General features: G+C 48.7%; 1 protein-coding gene across 1 annotated transcript; it reads right to left on the reverse strand.

Annotated features, from left to right (window-relative positions):
- Positions 1-9,710: 9,710 nt before the first annotated feature.
- On the reverse strand, positions 9,711-18,382 carry LOC128403405 (toll-like receptor 2). The gene is made up of 2 exons (XM_053368153.1): positions 18,260-18,382; positions 9,711-13,342 (listed from the first exon to the last, which is right to left on the reverse strand). Exon 2 carries the CDS (start codon positions 13,315-13,317, stop codon positions 10,825-10,827), a length of 2,493 nt encoding a protein of 830 aa, XP_053224128.1. The 5' UTR covers positions 13,318-13,342; positions 18,260-18,382; the 3' UTR covers positions 9,711-10,824.
- Between the last annotated feature and the right edge of the window lie 970 nt (positions 18,383-19,352).

Raw genomic sequence — 19,352 nt, forward strand, 5'->3', positions numbered from 1 at the left:
AGGAGCCCTCGTGCAAACATTCACACGCATGGGTGGAGCCTCTCCCGGCTGCTTCTGGGCACTGTTAAACCCTTGAATGTTGCAGAGGAAATAGAGAGAAATTTCCTCTCTGTCCACCTCTCATATAATACTAAAACTTTAGGTCACCCAGACTGAACCAACTGTAGATTCAGGACACAAACACATAATTAGCCACTGGAACTCCCTGCCACAAGATTAGGTGATGGCCGGAGGCTTCAGAAGCGGTGTGTATCATCAGAGTTCCCTGGGAAGAAGGGCTGATTGTTAAACCACTCTGGGAGTTGTAGCACTGAGAGGGGACTGTGGGGGGCTGTCTCCTAACAAGCACCCTTAACGAACTACACTTCCCAGAATTCTTTGGAGGTAAGCTGCAAGGTAAGCTGTTTGGAGGTAAACTGTTTAAAGTGGTATTGTAGTGGGAATGTGGCCTTTATGATCCAGAGTGAGTGCGGTTTCCCAACCGAATAATGCCAACAAAAACACATCTCTTATAGAAGAGTTTGCAAGCAAATGATAAATTATACCGCTTAATTCCACTCACCCCCCCCCAAAGAAAAACTAGATTAAAGGAAAACAAAGCTACGGTATGTGTCACAAATAAAACAGAACAGTAAGAGTGAAACTAGCGTAGACAAACATGCTACCGTGCGCCAATGAAATGTATTGCAAATAAAGGTAAAAATGGGGAGAAACCTGCACTGAAATTTTCAAAACAAAATTTTTTTCCCCCTTCCAGTAGCACCTTAAAGACCAACTAAGTTAGTTCTTGGTATGAGCTTTCGTGTGCATGCACAAGAAGTGTGCATGCACACGAAAGCTCATACCAAGAACTAACTTAGTTGGTCTTTAAGGTGCTACTGGAAGGAAAAAAAAAATTTTGTTTTGACTATGGCAGACCAACACGGCTACCTATCTGTAACTGAAATTTTCAAGAGGGCTTTAAAGAAACCCCTTCAAACTGATGCAGAAACATGTCAAATTGCAATTAATCCAGAATGCGGCAGCTAGACTGGTGACTGGGAGTGGCCGCCAAGACTATATAACACTGGTCCTGAAAGATCTTCATTGACTCCCAGTACGCTTCCGAGCACAATTCAAAGTGTTGGTGTTGACCTTTAAAGCCCTAAGCGGCCTCGGCCCAGTATACCTGAAGGAGCGTCTCCAACCCCCTTCATTCTGCCCAGACACTGAGGTCCAGCTCCAAGGGCCTTCTGGCGGTTCCCTCGCTGCAATAAATGAAGTTACAGGGAACCAGGCATAGGGCCTTCTCGGTAGTGGCGCCTGCCCTGTGGAACGCCCTCCCAGCAGATGTCAAGGCAATAAACAACTATTTTACTTTTAAAAGACAACTGGCCCTGTTTAGGGAGGTTTTTAATGTCTGACGCTGTATTGTTTTTAATATTTTTGGAAGCCGCCCAGAGTGGCTGGGGAAATCCAGCCAGATAGGAGGGGTATAAATAATAATTATTATTAATTTAAGATGGGTAAAAATGAGAAATGGAGAGAAACTGAAGTCAGTCAGTTTTTCCTATCTCTTGTCTCAATGGGTGAAGCCAGGGGGGGCAGGGGGAGCTGCTCCCTGCAAATCAGTACAAATCAATACAAATCTTAGGTTCTGTGCCGCCTCCCCCCCCCCAAAAAAAAAATCCTGGCTCCACCCATGCCTGTTTCCTCTTTGCTCCTTGCTGCCCTTTCAAACGCAGACTCTCTTGCAGCTTGGAAAGCAAACAGGGGTGGCTCCTCCTGAGGAGACCTTTGTGCAGCATGGCAAGGATGGCCTAGTGCCAGCCTCTCGGCTGCTGCCCTCCAAGGAAGGCTCCGCTCTGCTCAGGATCCTGTTTGGGGGGAGGGGGTGCCTCTGAGGACGTGCAAAGTGCTGCCTCTCGCCACTGCTCAACATCCACAACTGTCTTCCAGTGCAGACCACGGGGCCCTCTGAGCATGTGCTGAGTGACATTGAGCTGCTCCTACGGGTGAAATCCAGGAAAAGCAAGTTGGAACTGACCCCTTTTTTTAAAAAAAGAAAGGTTTTAGCTATGACTGACTTCAGCCCTGTTTCATTTAGCATGGTGTGTGGCCTGATCCTGCTCATGTCAGCCCCACTGAGTTCAACAGAGCTAACTCCCCAAGAAGTCTCGATTGTCAGGTCTCTTGCTGGGCTGGGCTCATGGAAGTCTGGATATGTTGAGGTGGGCGGGGGGAATCACCTGAATTTTCTCCACAACACACTAGGAAGACAGAGTGGCGTAGTGGTTAGAGGGTCAGACTAGGACCTGGGAGGCCTGGGTTCAAATCCCTTGAGGGCCAGTCACTGCCTCTTGGCGTAACCTACCACACAGGGATGTTGTGGGGATTAAATGAGGCAGGGGGAGAACCATTCACACTTCCCCACGTCCCTTGAGCTTCTTGGAGGAAAGTTAGGATATAAATGTTGTAGTGTAATAGTAACAACAACAATAATAACAAATAATATTTTCAAAACACACACAGGGGGGTGGACTCCTGCCGGCAGATCAATCTTACCATTTCTCACTTCATCAGGAAACTACCGTATTTCCGCTGCAAGACCCACAAGATTTTTGAAGCGGAGCTCTTTATCCTTGTCTGTATTGGATTTGAAATTGTTTTCCTTTTCCTTTTTCTAAGTACGAAAGTGGATTTCCAATTGTTTTTCATAAATTGCCGTAATAGTTTTTAGTTGCGGGCGCTTCCACTGCGAAAATGCTTTTGAGATGCTTTAGGGGAGGCAATTAATCAATGGGAAACAAACTCAACTCTGTGCTTCCAGCGTTTCGGCAAAAGAGATCACCTCAAAAGTCAGCAGGGCTCACCCTCGTGGACACAATGATGCATGCTCATTTAGGCAAGCCGAGAAACTGAAGCCAAGTATTGGTATTCAGATAAGTTGACGCAGCCAGAAACTGGGAAGGCTCAGAGCAAACCGCTTGCCTTGCATGAAGAAGTTCCCAGGTGCAATCTCCCACTAGCAGCTCCAGAAAAAGATAAATGTTTGACAATAGGTTATTAGGGTTCAAAAACTTACCTCATTAGCACCTGGGGTCTGTAAAATGGCAGGTGCCTTTAATTCAAGTCTGCTAGAGATGTGTCCATTTAACTTCTAGGGACCACGGAAGCAAAGCTGGCTCTAGCATTAGCCCAAAAGACGCAGGGCGCTTCAACAGCAGATTTGGGGAAGGGGGAGGGCGGCATTTCAGAGTCCTTTCTCACCTGCTTCATTCCTCCCTGACTGGCTACCCAGTGTAGGAGGCTCACTGACAGGCACAGCCCAGAAGGAAATGACTAGGCCTCTACTCCCTCCTCCTTGCCGCTGGGTCTGCTTAACAGGTTTCCGCCAGGGCGACCTGCTTCAAAGACCTTAACTTGACTTTAGGGGGATCACAGGCGGGTGCCGGTGCTGAGACTTTCAGCAGGTTACATGTGCATGTGTGCACAGACCTTTAAATTTATGGGCTGTGCAGGTTCTCTACAGGCTGCCCTGGTTACAAGTATATTTGAGCTAGTAAGTCAGGTGTTTAATGTCTCTTAGCCATGGCGGTGCAATAGAGCAGAAATTCAAGGGATATTAAGGAAACTGAGACCAGGGACAATCAGAGCAAGAATCTCTTCTGGTTCTGCCTCTGCAGTGTTCATTTTCCAGTCTAAAAACCAAGCCTACATGCTGGTTTTCCAGTAGCATCATTGAGGTGCTACTGGAAAACATATCCCCAGGGCTGAGTTCTCTGGCTTCTCTGTCCCTTTGCTGCCAATTCTTATACACTGGATGGAGAGTTTCGTTTGGGAAGACGTTTGGGATCTTTGGAGAGCATGAAGTTGTATCTGACTGCCTCTGTTGAATTTATTGGCTGGCATTGTTTTAAAAATCTGTTTCACTGGTTGTTTATCGATATTGTTTTGTTACGCTTTCTATATATAAAATGTCTGTTTTTCAAAACATAAGATATACAGTGGTACCTCGGGTTACAGATGCTTCAGGTTACATACGCTTCAGGTTACATACTCCACTAACCCAGAAATAGCACCTCGGGTTAAGAACTTTGCCTCAAGATGAGAACAGAAATTGTGCTCTGGCGGCGCAGCAGCAGCAGGAGGCCTCATTAGCTAAAGTGGTGCTTCAGATTAAGAACAGTTTCAGGTTAAGAACGGACCTCCGGAACGAATTAAGTACTTAACCCGAGGTACCACTGTAATTCGCAGTTAGAGGCAAGCTACAAAGCGTAATATCACTGCAGAGTTTAGCATACCTCCGGCCAATTAATTTGAAACAGTTTTCATATTATGGGCCCTGCTTGGGTGAAACTTGGGGGAAATAGCTTCAGTCAAAGGATGGAATGGGGTGGTCCTCCAGGCATCTTGGTGCCAGGTCTTGTAGGGTTTTGTGGGCATTCTCCAACCTGGTGCCCTCCAGGTGTTTTGGACTTCAATTCCCATCAGCCCCAGCCAGCACTCTGGAATGTCCGGCTGAACCACACCTCCCCGCTGCTTTTACACAGAAGCCTTTAAAAACAGGAGACTCCAGGGACTTGCAGCTGTGTTGTTAAAGATTGTGGAGACAAAAGGAAGGCTATAACATGCATGTTTTGCCTGCAGAAGGTCAAATCCAGGTATCTCGTGTTCCAGGCAAGAGAATCTCAGGTGCCTGTGCTGACAAACAAAGGGGGAACGGCTGCCAACCAAGGCAAGCGATAGAGGACAGGTCAGAGCTCCAAGAGCTCATTGTTTATGTTACTTTCGACAGAGTAGCTTCTCCAAAAAACTGGTGCTTCCATCTTGAATCACAATAATTCAGACCCTGGTGACTTCAAGGCCAGAGTACTGCAAGGCACTCTGTGTGGGGCTTGCCCTTACACTTGGCCCCAGAAACTGCAGCCAGTGCAGAATGCTGCAGAGCAGTTGCTGACAGGAGTGGCTGTGTGCCAGTGGGCAAATGGGTGGGTTCCCGTCCCGTCCCTTAACCGTCTGGTAGTTAGAAAGACAAAAGCCAGAGCTGAGGTGTGTGGGAGCTAGAAGCTAGAAGCAGGCTGCAGGCTGGGTAGCTGAGAGACAGAGCCATGCCTGATTTCTGCTGCAGCTAGGGGAAAAGCAAGACCCTCTGGGGGTGTTAATGCCGTGAGCGCTTCTGTCGTAGGCTCAGGTTGTATATACAGTGGTACCTCTGGTTACGTTCTTTATTTGTTCCGGAGGTCCGTTCTTAACCTGAAACTGTTCTTATACTGAAGCACCACTTTAGCGAATGAGGCTGCCGCGCCGCTGCCGCCGCACGATTTCTGTTCTTATCCCGAGGTACTATTTCTGGGTTAGCGGAGTCTGTAACCTGAAGCGTATGTAACCCGAGGTACCACTGTACGTCTAAGTAAACCATATATCCTAGAGACATCACAGTCTCTGCTGTCCCTCATTCTGAGGAAACTGAACCCAGGAATCTCACACTGCTCAGGAGATTGGGGTGGTGTGCAACATTATTTATGTAAGTATTTATATATTATATAGCATTAATAGCTCTCCGAGTAGCTTCTGAAAATCACTTCTAAGATGGCCAGTGAAATAGGAAGTATGGTTGTCAGGTCAGCAGCATCCCTGACCTTGAGATTTCAGGATCCAAACCTGAGACCTAGGTGTGGCCTCTGGTGATGTCACAGGGGAGGGCCCTGGAGACGGAGGTTAATTGGGAGAGGGAATGGGAGAAGGGAGGACACCTCCCTAGAGATAATTTGCAGCCAGCACCTACCAGGTTGAAGCTTATAAGAGCATGCAGTCTTAATATATTTTTTTCTTATTATTAAAGGCACTCTTGCCCACCCAGATATTCAAATCCTCTCCCACCCCCACCCCAGCCGCCACCTGGAGGACGTCAGGCAAACCTGGAGACTTCAAGTCAGCCTTAGAGATCTCGCAGCCCTAATGGGAAGCCAAGAACCATGTCCCACGAGGCCAGCTTGTATAATTCTTACCTGCCTCTCTGAGGTCACGTCTCCCCAGATCGGATTCCCACCTGGATTGCAGGACTCCTTGGCTGGCAGAGTTGTTCATCACATAATTAAACTGCAAAGTCCTTGAGGACGACTCCAAATCATCTCCAAATTAGCTGGAATCTTGTCCTGAGAAACCCCCCTTGAAAGAAGCTACCATGGAAAGCTAGTGGGAGGGGAGACACCCTCAAGGGCAGCCCTTGAGCAGAGTCCTTGAGTTCGCTTTCATTTCTCTTGCTTCTTTTCGGCTTGCAGAGCCATCCCAGAAGAGCGACTCGGCAGCAGCAACAGCAACAAACACCGGTAGTGGCTGAGGGGGTGAGGAATCCAGAAAAACGCTGCAGCAACAAAAGCTGCAGTGTTCACTCACAGAAAAGCCGACGGGGCCTTTTTCTGCCTACACTGCAGAATTCCCAGAGAACAAGGCCCCGGTGGCCAGAGGCTCTGAGGTTGGGCCAGCTTCCCTCTAAAAGCCTATGCCCATCCAAAATTTAGAATCGCTGCACTGAGCGAGAAGGTCTGAGCGCATTTGAAGCAGAAGCGAAGGCGCAAGGCAGAAGTTGGGATTATGGGCTGCGGAACTGACCTTGATGAGTGCTTTTGCTTTAAGAGGAAACACAAGCAAATTTCTAGTCCTTATTGATTTCACTGGGGCAGTGTACAGCACACCCTCTGACATAGGGCCACATTTGTAGCAGAGCGCCAGGGTTATAAAGCTCCCTGGGTGACCTTGGTGGCCAGTCACTGCCTCTCAGCCTAACCTACCTCACAGGGTTGTTGTGGGGATTAAATGAGGAGGGGAAGAACCACCGCATACGCCACTTTGAGCTACTTGTGGTTGGGAAATAGATGCAATCTACAACTTCAGCATAGGAGCCAACTGCTAGCCAACTCAAAATATTTGAGGGGACCAGCCCCCCCGATGATGGGCATTGCCATTCAAATGGTGTGCACGCCCTGTGTCATGTGATTATGTGGGGTGAGGCTTACCTGCTCCCCCCAATATTTTATTCAAGTTGGCACCCCAGTACTGTACTGCAGTCCTCACTCAGAATATCACTGCCCAACCTCCCTTATACATTGGTAAGGCGCTAGTCCTCCACGTTGATGCTGTCCCTTGTTACCTTGCAATTGTCTGCCTCCCACCCATTTCTGTGCTGCAGGAACGTTCATTTCAGTAAATATATATATATGAATGAATGAAATATATACCTGGTCTGCTGTCCATTTTCAACAGTTCGGACCTTGCTATTAAAAACCATAATAACCTCGGCCTGTGCATTTACACAACTCTCAGCAAAACGACGGCAAAAACGTTTTGCCAGCCTCAATAAATAAAAAGAAAACACTTTGACCATGCACTGTTTCACCTTTGAGAGAAGCTCAACTCATTGTTCTTTTTGCTCACTTTCTGCTTTGGGGGCAGCTCCCACCTCCCAGCCTAACACAACACACATAAGTCTTGTGAACATATTGAAGGGTTTGTAAAATGGCTGCTAAGGGAGACTGTGCTCTTTTGGAGCTCTTGGCACTGCTTGGGTCTTATCTGCACCATCTAAAAATTGCTTCTTCCTTCATTTTTGGGTTATCAAACATTTTTGGGGGTATAACGTTTCCACTCTCCAGGAAATATATCTGTTTTCCAAAGAGCTAAAAATTCGCCTTTTTGCCCAACTGCTGGAAAGCAGGAGAATATTTTCCGAACTGATGAAAAGGTGCTGTGCTGTGCAACGTGCACCTGCCCTTTTCGGATATCTGGAGGGCTGTGCAATGGAAGAAAGAGCAAGCTTGTTTTCTGGATGAAAGAGAAGAGAATTGCGCCAGCAGTGAAATCTTGAGTGAATTGTTGCTCTGAGACCACAAGCCCACCACACTCTGGTTGCACCAGAAGCGGGCGGGCGGGGGGTGTGTGTGTGTGTGTGTGTGTGTGTGTGTGTGTGGCATCCCCAAGACTTCCTCACCCTCGCTGGAGTAACAGGAGAATGTTGAAGGAGGTCTTCATCCTAATGTCTTGGCCTGTTGCACCCTCTTGTGCCTGTACAAAGTCTATGCAGTCCTCCAAATCTCCCCTTCCCCACCTTCACCAAACCCTTCCCCAGTCCTGCTGGAACAAAAGAACAAAACCTCGTCAGAAAGAGACCCCGGGGTTGTGACGGTGAAGAGGGGGGACCTGTGTGCGAAAGAAAACAAAAATCAGCAAGAACAATTGGGAAAGGGGCTCCAAACAGGGGTGGCCCATCTGGGAAGCCGACTGTAGGTGGCGCCAGAGCTAAGACAGGTGCAGCCAATTAATCAATTCTACTTTACCCCATCTTTGTGGTGTGTTATAAGAACAACACTGAAACTAAGGAGGAGCAGGCAGGCAGTGCCACACCCCACACCCTGAACTGGGCTGACACATGGTGGATGGAGCAAGCTTGTTTTCTGCTGCTCCAGAGGGAAAGACCCATGGATTCAAGTTACAAGAAAGGAGATTCCGACTAAACATCAGGAAGAACTTTTGGATGGCAAGAACTGTTTGGCAGTAGAATAGACTCCCGAGAAGTGGTGGACACTTCTCCCTTGGAGGTTTTTAAGCAGAGGTTGGACGGCCATCTTGTCATGTATCATCTAGTTCAGCCTTTCTCAACCTTGGGTTCCCATGTTTTTGGCCTACAACTCCCATCATCCCTGACCACTGGTCCTGTGAGCTAGGGATCATGGGAGTTGTAGGCCAAAAACATCTGGGGACCCAAGGTTGAGAACCACTGAATTCTAGTTGAAAATCCTGCATTGCAGGGGGTTGGACTAGATGAGCTTCGGGGTCCCTTTCCAGCTCTACAATTAAATGTTTCCATGATTCTAAGAAGGTGGCTGAAGTTGGTGGGGCAGTGCCCAGTTTGCTCTAAAGGACCAGCCCCCACTGGACTGAAGACACACAACTGCCTCACTTGGAATACTATGTAAGAGGGAGGCAGTGTGGTGTAGTGGTTAGACTAGGACCTGGGAGAGACCAGGGTTCAAATCCTCATGAAACTCACTGGGTGTGACCTTGAGCCAATCACTGCTTCTCAGTGTAAACTACCTTCTAGGGTTGTTGTGGGGGTTAAATGAGGAGGGGGACAACCGCGTACGACACCTGAAACGCCTTGGAGAAAAGGGCAGGATAGAAACGCAAAGAATAAAAAAATAAATCAAGTTCCCATTGCTGTACGTCAAAAAGGTACAGTGGTACCTCAGGTTACATACGCTTCAGGTTACAGGCTCCGCTAACCCAGAAATATTACCTCAGGTTAAGAACTTTGCTTCAGGATGAGAACAGAAATTGGGCTCCGGCAGCGTGGCAGCAGCAGGAGGCCCCGTTAGCTAAAGTGGTGCTTCAGGTTAAGAACAGTTTCAGGTTAAGAACGGACCTCTGGAACGAATTAAGTACTTAACCCGAGGTACCACTGTATATTGCAGATTCAGGGGAAAAAGACAACCAAAATGACCAAGGGCTCGGAGCAACCCTCTTAGGAAAAAGGGTTACAGCATTTGGGACTCTTTGTTTTGCTTAGTTCTTTTTAGAAACTCATTCATTGGTGCAGCAACCCCTAGTGGACAAAAACACACCCAGCTCCCAGCTCCCTTCCAGCCCCTCATTGTGCAATCACACCCACCACAAAACCAGCATCCTCTTAAGGAGGATGAAAAGAGATTTTTAAGGAAGGAGAAATACAAGACTGGAGCAAACTTGGTTTATTTAAAAAAAATAAGATATATATAGCACAAAAACAAAGGCCACACAAATAGAACACTAATTGGAGACTTTCGAGCAAGAAATGTCAAAAAGGAGGGTGCTACCTTGACAACCCACCTACCTTGATCCTGGGGGGGTCAATCCTGCCCCTCCTGAGTCTTGATACTTTTCAGAACTAGCTTCCTTCAACATCCCTCATAAACCAGGCTATTCTCCTTTAAAGCAACATTTCTAAAGGGAATCCCTCCATCTTTTCCTCCTTTTAAATGCAGTAGAAAACTATTATCTCCCAAGGGTTAGGGGAAGAGCCATAAACCGAGCGCCAGAACACCTGCCCTGCATGCAGAAGGCCCCAGGTTCCATCCCTGAAGGCATCTCCAGGTGGGGCTGTGAGAGACTCCTGCCTGAAACCTTGGGACAGCTGCCGCCGATCAGTGTAGACAATACTGAGTCAAAGGAACACTGGTCTGGCTCAATATAAGGCAGCTCCTTCTGTTCTTATTTAAATCAATCCAATGAGGACTAGAATATTGCACTTAGTTTTAGGAGGAAAGTTCTAGCTCACCCGGCAGAGCAAAGGGTCCCGGGTCCAATCCCTCACCTCTCCAGGCAGAGCTGGTAATGTCCCCTGTCTGAAACTCTGGAGACCCATCTCTGCCAACCAGTGTGGACAATACTGAACTGGATGGACCAATGGCCTGACTCAGTATAAGGCAGCTTCCTGTGCATAATCCTATTTTGTCATTTACGCCAAGAGCCAGCTACTCAACTGGGAAGGAAGCACCACCCAGTGGTCAAGCACATGCACTGCAGGCAGAAGGTCTCTGGTTCAGTCCTTGGTATTGCCACTTAAGATATGGGTTTACTCGCAGGCAATGAGTAAAGCAGCTCCCTCTCTGCCAGGAGAGCCAGTCAGTGGTCAGAGGTGGCTAGTTGGACCAAGAGGAAGCCCAATTCCTAGGCTCCATCACTTTCCTCCCCCCACCTCCACACCAGAAGCATCTTATTGCATTGACCTCAACACTTCTAAGTCAGACATAGATGACCGAACAATAAGTCTAGTGGTTGAGCCTTGGCTTGAGTTAATCCTTGCCGAACTCAGCTACATCCAACACAGTTTTCTTCAGCTATAGGACCCATCTCAAGATGATTGTCAACTGCCCCATTCACATCAGTTGGGTCACTGCTTGGGTCTGAGTTGACTGGCTCGGCTTTACCCAGCACAGATGTCAACTGGACCCAGAAGAAGGCCTGCCGGTTGTGATCTGAAGGCCACTCCAGGTAAGTCTTTGTGCTCAGCATCTTCCGTAACCTGCAGAATTTGTTGGGCAACGCCTGCAGGTCAATGGCTTCCTTCACCACCAGCACCACGTCCTCGAAGCTCAGGCCCACAGCCCGCTGGTGGGCGAAGTAGAGCTCATAATTGCACCAGTCGCTGTCGACAAAGCTGCGCGAGAGGACGAAGATGACCTTGCGGCTGTTCTCAATATTGTCAATGATGTTGTCGATGATCCATCGCCCCGGCGTGAAGTCGCGCTCGTGGATGCAGACGCGGTACGGCGGGTGGGAAGCCTCCAGCCTCTGCAGGAGCTCTCGCCTCACCCATTCGGCGTCAGAGCAGCTGTAGGAAATGAAGGCATGGTAGACAAACTGCCGTGACAGTTGGGAGCGGCCGGCTCGGTACTTGGAGCGGATGATCTGGAACGTGGCCTTGAGATACCATGGAACATCAAACCTCCAGCACAGAACCATGCAGGCGATCAGCACCGCAGCTGTGATGGAGACTGCAATGGCCACCACCACTGTGACGTCACACTCTGTCACCCTCGGGACGTAAGCAGCCACCGCAGTGTCCAACAAGAATTCAGGGTGGTAACAGGTCCATCCAGCCGGCCAGTCCTGCAGCCTGAGTTTCCCGTTCCTCAGTGTCTCTTGAACAAAGCCATAGAGATCACAGATGCAGTGATAAGGGTTGTTGCCCGCCTTCAGTTGGGCAAGACGAGGCATGTTGACAAAGGAACCTTTGTTGATGACGCCAAAAGAGTTGCCGTCCAACTCCAGGACCCTCAGGTTTGGGCATCTCCACTCTGTAGGGATGAATTTGATCTTGTTCCCACTCAGCAGCAGCTCCTGGAGGTCAACAGCGACCTCGAAGTAGCCCATATCGAGCCGTTCCAGCTGGGAATACGATAAGTCCAGAAAGCGCAAAGTAGTGGGGAGACACTGGAAGATTTCTGCGGTAACTGCATTGTAAGGCAAGGCCAACCAAATCAGACTGGGTGTCCACATACAGGGGGACCGACCTGAGCCCCCAATGCGATTGTGGGTCAGATCTAGTTTGGCGAGTCGGGGCCAACTGAAGGTCAACTTGGCAAGAGTGCTCAGGTAGACTAGTAAGTTGTAGCTGAGGTCAAGCTGTTCCAGCTTGGGCAGAGTGCCCTGGTACTGGCAGGCCTCGTTGTAGACGTAGCCATCTTGCAAGCGGTTGTTGGAGACGTTCAAAGCCACCACGTTCCTCATCTCCTTCCAGGCGTCGCAAGGCACCATGTTGAAGTTGACATTGATGATGGAGAGGTACGTCACGCCTGCAAACCACGTGAAGGTCCAGTCGAAACGCAGGACGTCCGGGTTGCTGATGTCCGCCAGAACCAACCGGCGCAGGGTGAGGTTGGCCATACCAACTTCCGGCGCCTTCCACTTGGGCGACCGCGCAAAATCGATAGCTACGAAGGACAGGTCTTGCACGTGAGACCTCTGGACGTTCAGCAGGATCAGACGCAGCAAGTTCTCGTTGAATTTCCCCCGGCGGAAGACCAGCTCTGTGGCCTCCACCCCAGCCAAGTCGTGGAAGAGGTCCGTAGAGCCTGTATAGTACGTGAACTCAAAGAGGTTGCGGAAATGGAGGTATCGCAGAGGCCTTCCCCTCAAGTCCCGCAGCAGCAGCGGCAAGACCTCTGTGTGTCCATCCAGCGACATGTCGCACCACAAGTTGGTGGTGTTGAGTTTGGAAAAGGCCCCCTCTTGATACTCCTGCAAACTGGCTGCCGTTTTCAGTGCAAACTTTTTCAACGGGGTGTCTTTCAGAGGAAGGAAGTCCTGGCTTCCCACCGTGTGGACAGCAGGGCCCCCCATGGAGAGGGTTTCGAGGTTTTTCAAAGTGCCGAACACGCCATCCAGCGTCGAGCGGGGATAAAAGTTGTTAGACATTTCCAGCACCTTCAGATTCTTCAGCGGTTTCAGTGCCTGAGACGGGATCTCCCTCAGCGAGTTGTTGAAGAGTCTGAGCTGCTCCAAGAGGACGTTGGAAGCGAAGGAATCGTCAGCGATAGACACGATGTTGTTGAAATCCAGATTCAGGCTTTTCAGCTGGGTCAAGGCGGAGAAATCCCCGCGGGTGACCTGCTGAATCTTGTTGTAAGATAGGTCCAATGACTCCAGAGTGCTGGGGAGATCCCCAGGGACTCGGAGCAGGTTCTGACCTCGGCAAGTGGCCGCCTTGAGGGAGATCTGGCAAAGAGATGCCTCGGGAGGATTCGCATGAGCCAGGATCGCCAAATGCAATGCCAGGATGGTGATGGGCGGCAGTTCCATGCCACTTCACATCTTTACTGTCAACCTGAGTGGAGAAAGAAAACGAAAACCAAGACAGTAAATCAAAACTCTTCTCCTCTATATTACTAACACACTATTTAATCCCCCCCCCAATTAAATTTAATTCCTGGAAGTAACAAAGCAGCTGTCTCCCTTAACACAGCCTTCCTGAAACTAGTGCCTCTCAGATATTGTTATGCTACAGCTCCCACTGCCCATACTGGTTAGGACTAATGACAGCTGGGAATCCAAAACTTCTGAAGGACGGCAGGTACGGGGAAGGCTGCCTTCACCCACTGGAGTGGATGATACTCATACATTTTGTCGTTGTTGTTTAGTCATTTAGTCGTGTCCGACTCTTCATGACCCCATGGACCAGAGCACGCCAGGCACTTCTGTCCTCCACTGCCTCCCGCAGTTTGGTCAAACTCATGCTGGTAGCTTCGAGAACACCATCCAACCATCTCGTCCACTGTCGTCCCCTTCTCCATGTGCTGGGTAAAGTCAAATTGATCCCAGCCCATTAAATGTTTTGGTCTAGCAGTAGCCGTCCAGCTATCCATGGCTTCCAGGTTTAAAACAGAACAGTCCCATGCTTTACTGGGTTTCAAACTGTGTCTTGGGAAAGCCAGAGAGCTCATTGGAAGCTGATCAGGAGTTCCTTGATGTGCAAATCAGACAAGGCCCTTCCTATAAACTACCACGCTTCCATTTCGTGGAGAGCAGCTGGGGAGATCGCCCATTAAATTAGTTGGTTTCTGTTCCCTCAAAGGAGAGGGGATTAAAAAAACCAAGCAAATTTCCTTACTTCCCCCCTTTTCATTGGAATATCACCAATTTTGCTGTGAAAGAAGGGGGACCCGTAAGTTTACCAGTAATGCCGTACACACAGAAGGAACTGAAACTAACTCCTTAGACATACAGAATAGAAGCCAAATTCCAGAAATTTGGCATAACTTTGTTAGACACTTTCATTTGATTGCCTTTCTTGGAACATCTAAAACAACAACTATCAGCCTCCATTTTTTGTTGTTTTCTCAACAACTACTAAACTCTGTATTCCTTGCGTGGGTATGTTTTGTTACATGAAATTAAACATCAATTTTGTTTTTTTAAAACTGAGTTCTTAAGGGCACTGCTTTCATCTTGTTTATTCTGTGAACTGACTCAGCCTCCAGCTAGAGACAAGAATGGACCTTTGGTCTGCTCCAGCTAAGCAGTGTCAAATGGGATGGCACATGGTGGATAAAAGCAAATGCACCCTGGAGTGAGGGCTCCAAGCTGTGGTGCTAGCATGCAGCTTGCCAGGATGGCTCAACTGCAAAGACAGAGGCACGCAGACCAGCATATCTGACACCATTTCATGCATCGGTCTTGCTTTTTTAAACCCTTTTTTAAAAGGCAGCATATACATTTGCTTATTTATAATGATTTTATCAAAAACCCACTTTATTTTATTTCTTAAGCCCACAAAACATTTTAAAGAAGAATTGCAAAGTCTGCACCAAGAAGGTCGGGGGAAAGTGGTGTGTTTGTGACATCGCAGTCACTGGCCAATCACCCCCTCTCCAAAAGCTCCAACAGCTTGTGCTTGCAACCATTTCGTGTGAAGGAAGACTGGTTGTTAACTACTCTGGGAATTTTAGCTCTGGCTGGGGAATCCGGGGGGGGGGGAGGATTCCTAACTACTCTCATCACCCTTAAGAAGCTACAGCTCCCAGGATCTTTTGGAGGAAGCCATGAGTGTTTAAAATGCTTTAAATATATGGTGTAATTGTGGCTTTATTGAAAGCCAAGGCCATTTTTAAAAAGTCCTTCACCTCAGGACAGATATGCCCTCCCTCTTCTCTTTCTTGCTTTACTTTTGAGTCCTGTCACTCATTTTCTCTTTTGGAATAATTAAGGGTCCTCTTTTCACTCCAGATGTGCATTTATTGTACAAGTTGACGCCTGCTTGTATTGTAACTTGGCCGTCTGAATCAGCATCCAGACACACTGTCACTTTCATTTCATGTACTAAACCAACCTTTCTTTATTCCTTTTGCATGTGAACTTCTCGTGAGCATAAGAGTGAACACACATTCATTACAAAATGCACATTAACTCCAGAAAAAGGTCCTCTTTTACCCCCTGGATTTCTGCCCATTACACAGCCAGTAAAAGCAAGCACACCCAGGAGTCACTGCTGGTAAAAAGCAGTCATGGGTTAATGATATATCAGTCATTAGCCCGTGACTAGTTTGTGTAATGTGTGTGTGATGGGCAGAAATCCAGGGGAGCTCACTGCCTCAGAACCCCCTGTTATATTTATCAGATATACAGGGGCTGGTTTTAGATTAACTGGCTGGTGAGGGAAGGTGCTCTGCATGTGCTCAGAGGCACCATTATATCACACACAACTGAGCTTCGTAGGAGTTACTGAAACAGGGCCGTGTTCTCGTTCCAAATCTCTTTGGCATATTTTTATTCCTGTTGCTCTCCCGTGTCTTCAGCGTGACAGAAGACTGTACAGTGGTACCTCGGGTTACATACGCTTCAGGTTACAGACTCCGCTAACCCAGAAATAGTGCTTCAGGTTAAGAACTTTGCTTCAGGATGAGAACAGAAATCATGCTCCGGAGGCGTGGGAGCAGCAGGAGGCCCCATTAGCTAAAGTGGTACCTCAGGTTAAGAACAGTTTCAGACCTCCAGAATGAATTAAGTGCTTAACCCGAGGTACCACTGTACATAGTTCCATTCAAGGAGTGATGGGGGGCTGTTGAACCCGGCACATCTCTACCCCAAGAGATGTTGTTTGCAGATGACGCAGCCTTGACAGCACACTCTGAGAAACCTCTAGAGTCTCATCAACCATTTTGCCCAATCCTGCATGGAGTTCAGCCTCACTATCTGCCTGACGAAGGCCAACATCCCCGGTCAGGACGTCACCGGCACTCCACACATCAGCCCTGGTGACCACACACTGGAGGCGGTAGCCAATTTTGTCTACCTGGGCTCCTTTGTAACCAGCAACCTTTCCAACAACGCTGAGCTGGACAAGTATATTGGGCATGGCAGCTACGGCAATGGCTCCCCTCTCCAAAAGGGTATGGGAGAAGGGGATGCTAACAATGGCCAATGCCAAGCTTACACACCGAGCATGCTGCTTTATGGAAGTGAGTTGTGGGCACCTGCCAGGAGCGACAGACACCTCAGTGCCTTCCATATGCTCTGCATCGGGAAGATTTTGGGCATCGCACGGCAGGACAGATTCTCAAACAAAGCTGTCCTCTCCCAAGCACACATTCACCACATAACACCGGTTCTGAGAGATCTGCATTGGCTCCCAGTAAGTTTTTGAGCACGATTCAAAGTGTTGGTGCTGACCTTTAAAGCCCTAAGTGGCCCTAAGTGGCCTTGGTCCTGTATACCTGAAGGAGCGTCTCCACCCCCATCGTTCAGCCCGGACACTGAGATCCAGCACTGAGGGCCTTCTGGCGGTTCCCTCATTGCGAGAAGTGAGGCTACAGGGAACCAGACAGAGGGCCTTCTCAGTAGAGATAAACAACTACCTGACATTCAGAAGACATCTTAAGGCAGCCCTGTTCAGGGAAGTTTTTAATATGTAACGCTGTACTGTTTTTAACACTTGATTGGGAGCCACCCAGAGTGGCTGGGGAAACTCAGCCAGATGGGCGAGGTATAAATAATAAATTATTATTATTATTATTATTATTAGTATTAGTATTAGTATTAGTATTAGTATTCCCAGCATGTTTGCACTTCTGTCTCAGCAATGTCTATGCCAATCTTGGTCATGTACACAGAATGGAAGATGGCAGGATCTCCAAGGAGGCGCTTTACAAGGAGTGGGAATCAGGTGCCTGACCTGTTGGCAGACTAGCTTTGCACTACAAAAGATATCTGCAACTGCGACTGAAGGCTGGCAACATCAACCCAGCTGTGTAGGAATCCCTTGCAGACGGCAGCACTTGGAGATGGACATTCAGGGCGTGTAGCCACAGCAGTGCCAGAGGAGGAACGACCGCTGGGGGGAGAGCAGAGAGAAGAAAACGCCATGGTGCATCTGCAGCAGCACAACCGGACGTCTTTATTTGCCCATTTGCAATAAAACATGCCTCATATCAGTCTCTGCAGTCACAGGAAGAGCTGTAACTCTCCAACCATATGACTTCACCCCATTATCTCCAGAGACAGAAGGGTGCCGGCAACAAATGAAATATCTCAACGCATAAAACTCCCCATGAAAAGCAATGTCACTCCTCCAGCATAGCTGTCGACGCTTCCCTTTTTTTAAGGGAAATTCCCTCATTCCGAATAGGATTCCTTGCAAGAAAAGGGAAATGTTGACAGCTATGCTCTCCAGAGTGGTAGAGAGAGAGAAGTCCTGCCAGGCATCTTGCAATGCAAGCCAACCTAGACGGCATTTCAGCGGGTAAACTCTACAGCCTTGCAGTGTAGGCCAATAATCACAACTGCAGGTGGAAAAGGGCTAGGCAGGGGGAGAGAGAGGATGGCTATCTGGAGAAATGATTAGGAACACTCTGCCTTGCACAGAGTCAGGCCACTGGTCCACCTTGCCAACTCGGACTGGCAGCAGCTTTGCAGGGCTGCTGCCAGTCTCTCCTAGCCCTGCCGGGAGATGTCACCAAGACTTGAACCTGAGCCCCTCTGATTGCAAGACAGGTGCTCTCCCCCAGGTGCAGCCCTTCCCAGGATCGCTTAGCCCGAGACTTAGTCGCTCCCCCCTCTCTGGAAGATGGCATAATAACAGGCAGGCATGGACAGTCACGCCTGGGAAACCACAAATCCCAGCGCAAGGCAGCCTTCTAAAACCACGGATTAGCAATACATACAAAGCTTCCCTTTGAGTCAGGCGTTTGCGGGACGGACAAACACACAAACGCACCGCCACGCGGAAGAAGTAAGCAGATTCCTTTACCTCGGCTGCCGCGTACGCAGATCCAAAGCACAAAACAGGCGGCAGCCTCCTAGTCCTCTGTGATCCCACCACTGGGTCCGACCGCGCAGCCACATCGCGCGCTACAGCTGCCAAGCAAGCACACACCTTTCTTTAAACCCAGCAAAAAGGAGGGGCGTGGCTTCTTAAAGGGACAGCTCCCCATTGGCTTGTTATTCCGCCAGCCAGCGGTGGGAGGGGCTTTATCTGTTACCGCCCCCCAACCCGGCTCCTGCGAGGCATTTTGGGGGGTGCAGGGTGCTGATCTCTTCTTCAAAGAGTGGCATATATCTCAGCCAGGCAGGGGTGCCAACTTGACTAAAGTATTGGGGGGGGGTTGCAGGTAAGCCCCGCCCCTCATAATTGATCACATGATGCGGTGCACAAACATTATTTGAATGGGAATCCCCCTAAGCTTTTGCTGGGGGGGGGGCTTCCATGTATACAGTTCCGTCCCCCCACTACTGTGACTGCTACATTTAAAGCAAACAACCCCCAGCCACAAAAAAGAACTTTGGGAACTGTAGTTTAAGTCTTTTGGGAATTGTAGCTCTGTGAGAGGTAGGTATCAGTTTGCAGGATTCTTGCTGGAGGGAGGAATGTGTTTAAAAGTGGGTCATGCAAATTGCTATTCTGAATTATGCTTTTTATAGGGTTGGGGGTCACTAGGGATGAGTTTATGGAACCAGACTCCAAATCTTGATTTTTTTCAAATGGGGCGTTGGGCCTTTTTCTGACTGTTGCAAAACTTTGGTGAAGTCTGCCAAGGCTTAATCTAAGAGAGTTCTCCGTTCCCTACCTGCCAAGTAATAACAAAAAAATGAGGTGGGCGTTATATTGCAACCAGAAGCAACCACAAGCCAGCTCCCTTTCCACCAGCTGCCATCTTCTGCCTTGCTGCCTCCTGTTGCTGCACCTTTAACAACATCTTTAGCCTGTGGGTATTAGAAGATGGTTGTGTGTTTTTATTTGCATACCATAAAAAAGCTTCATTTCTGCGGATCAAGCTGCTGTTTCAAGGCAGGCCAGGCCGGTTTGGAGGGTTTGTTCGCTGTTTTCCTAGCCAGCTGGCACC

This window comes from Podarcis raffonei, chromosome 16, assembly GCF_027172205.1.
Source record: "Podarcis raffonei isolate rPodRaf1 chromosome 16, rPodRaf1.pri, whole genome shotgun sequence".
Taxonomy (NCBI): domain Eukaryota; kingdom Metazoa; phylum Chordata; class Lepidosauria; order Squamata; family Lacertidae; genus Podarcis; species Podarcis raffonei.

Coding starts and splice junctions, on each gene's coding strand:
- LOC128403405 (XM_053368153.1), bottom strand. CDS start 13,317: ATGGAACTGCCGCCCATCACCATCCTGGCATTGCATTTGGCGATCCTG.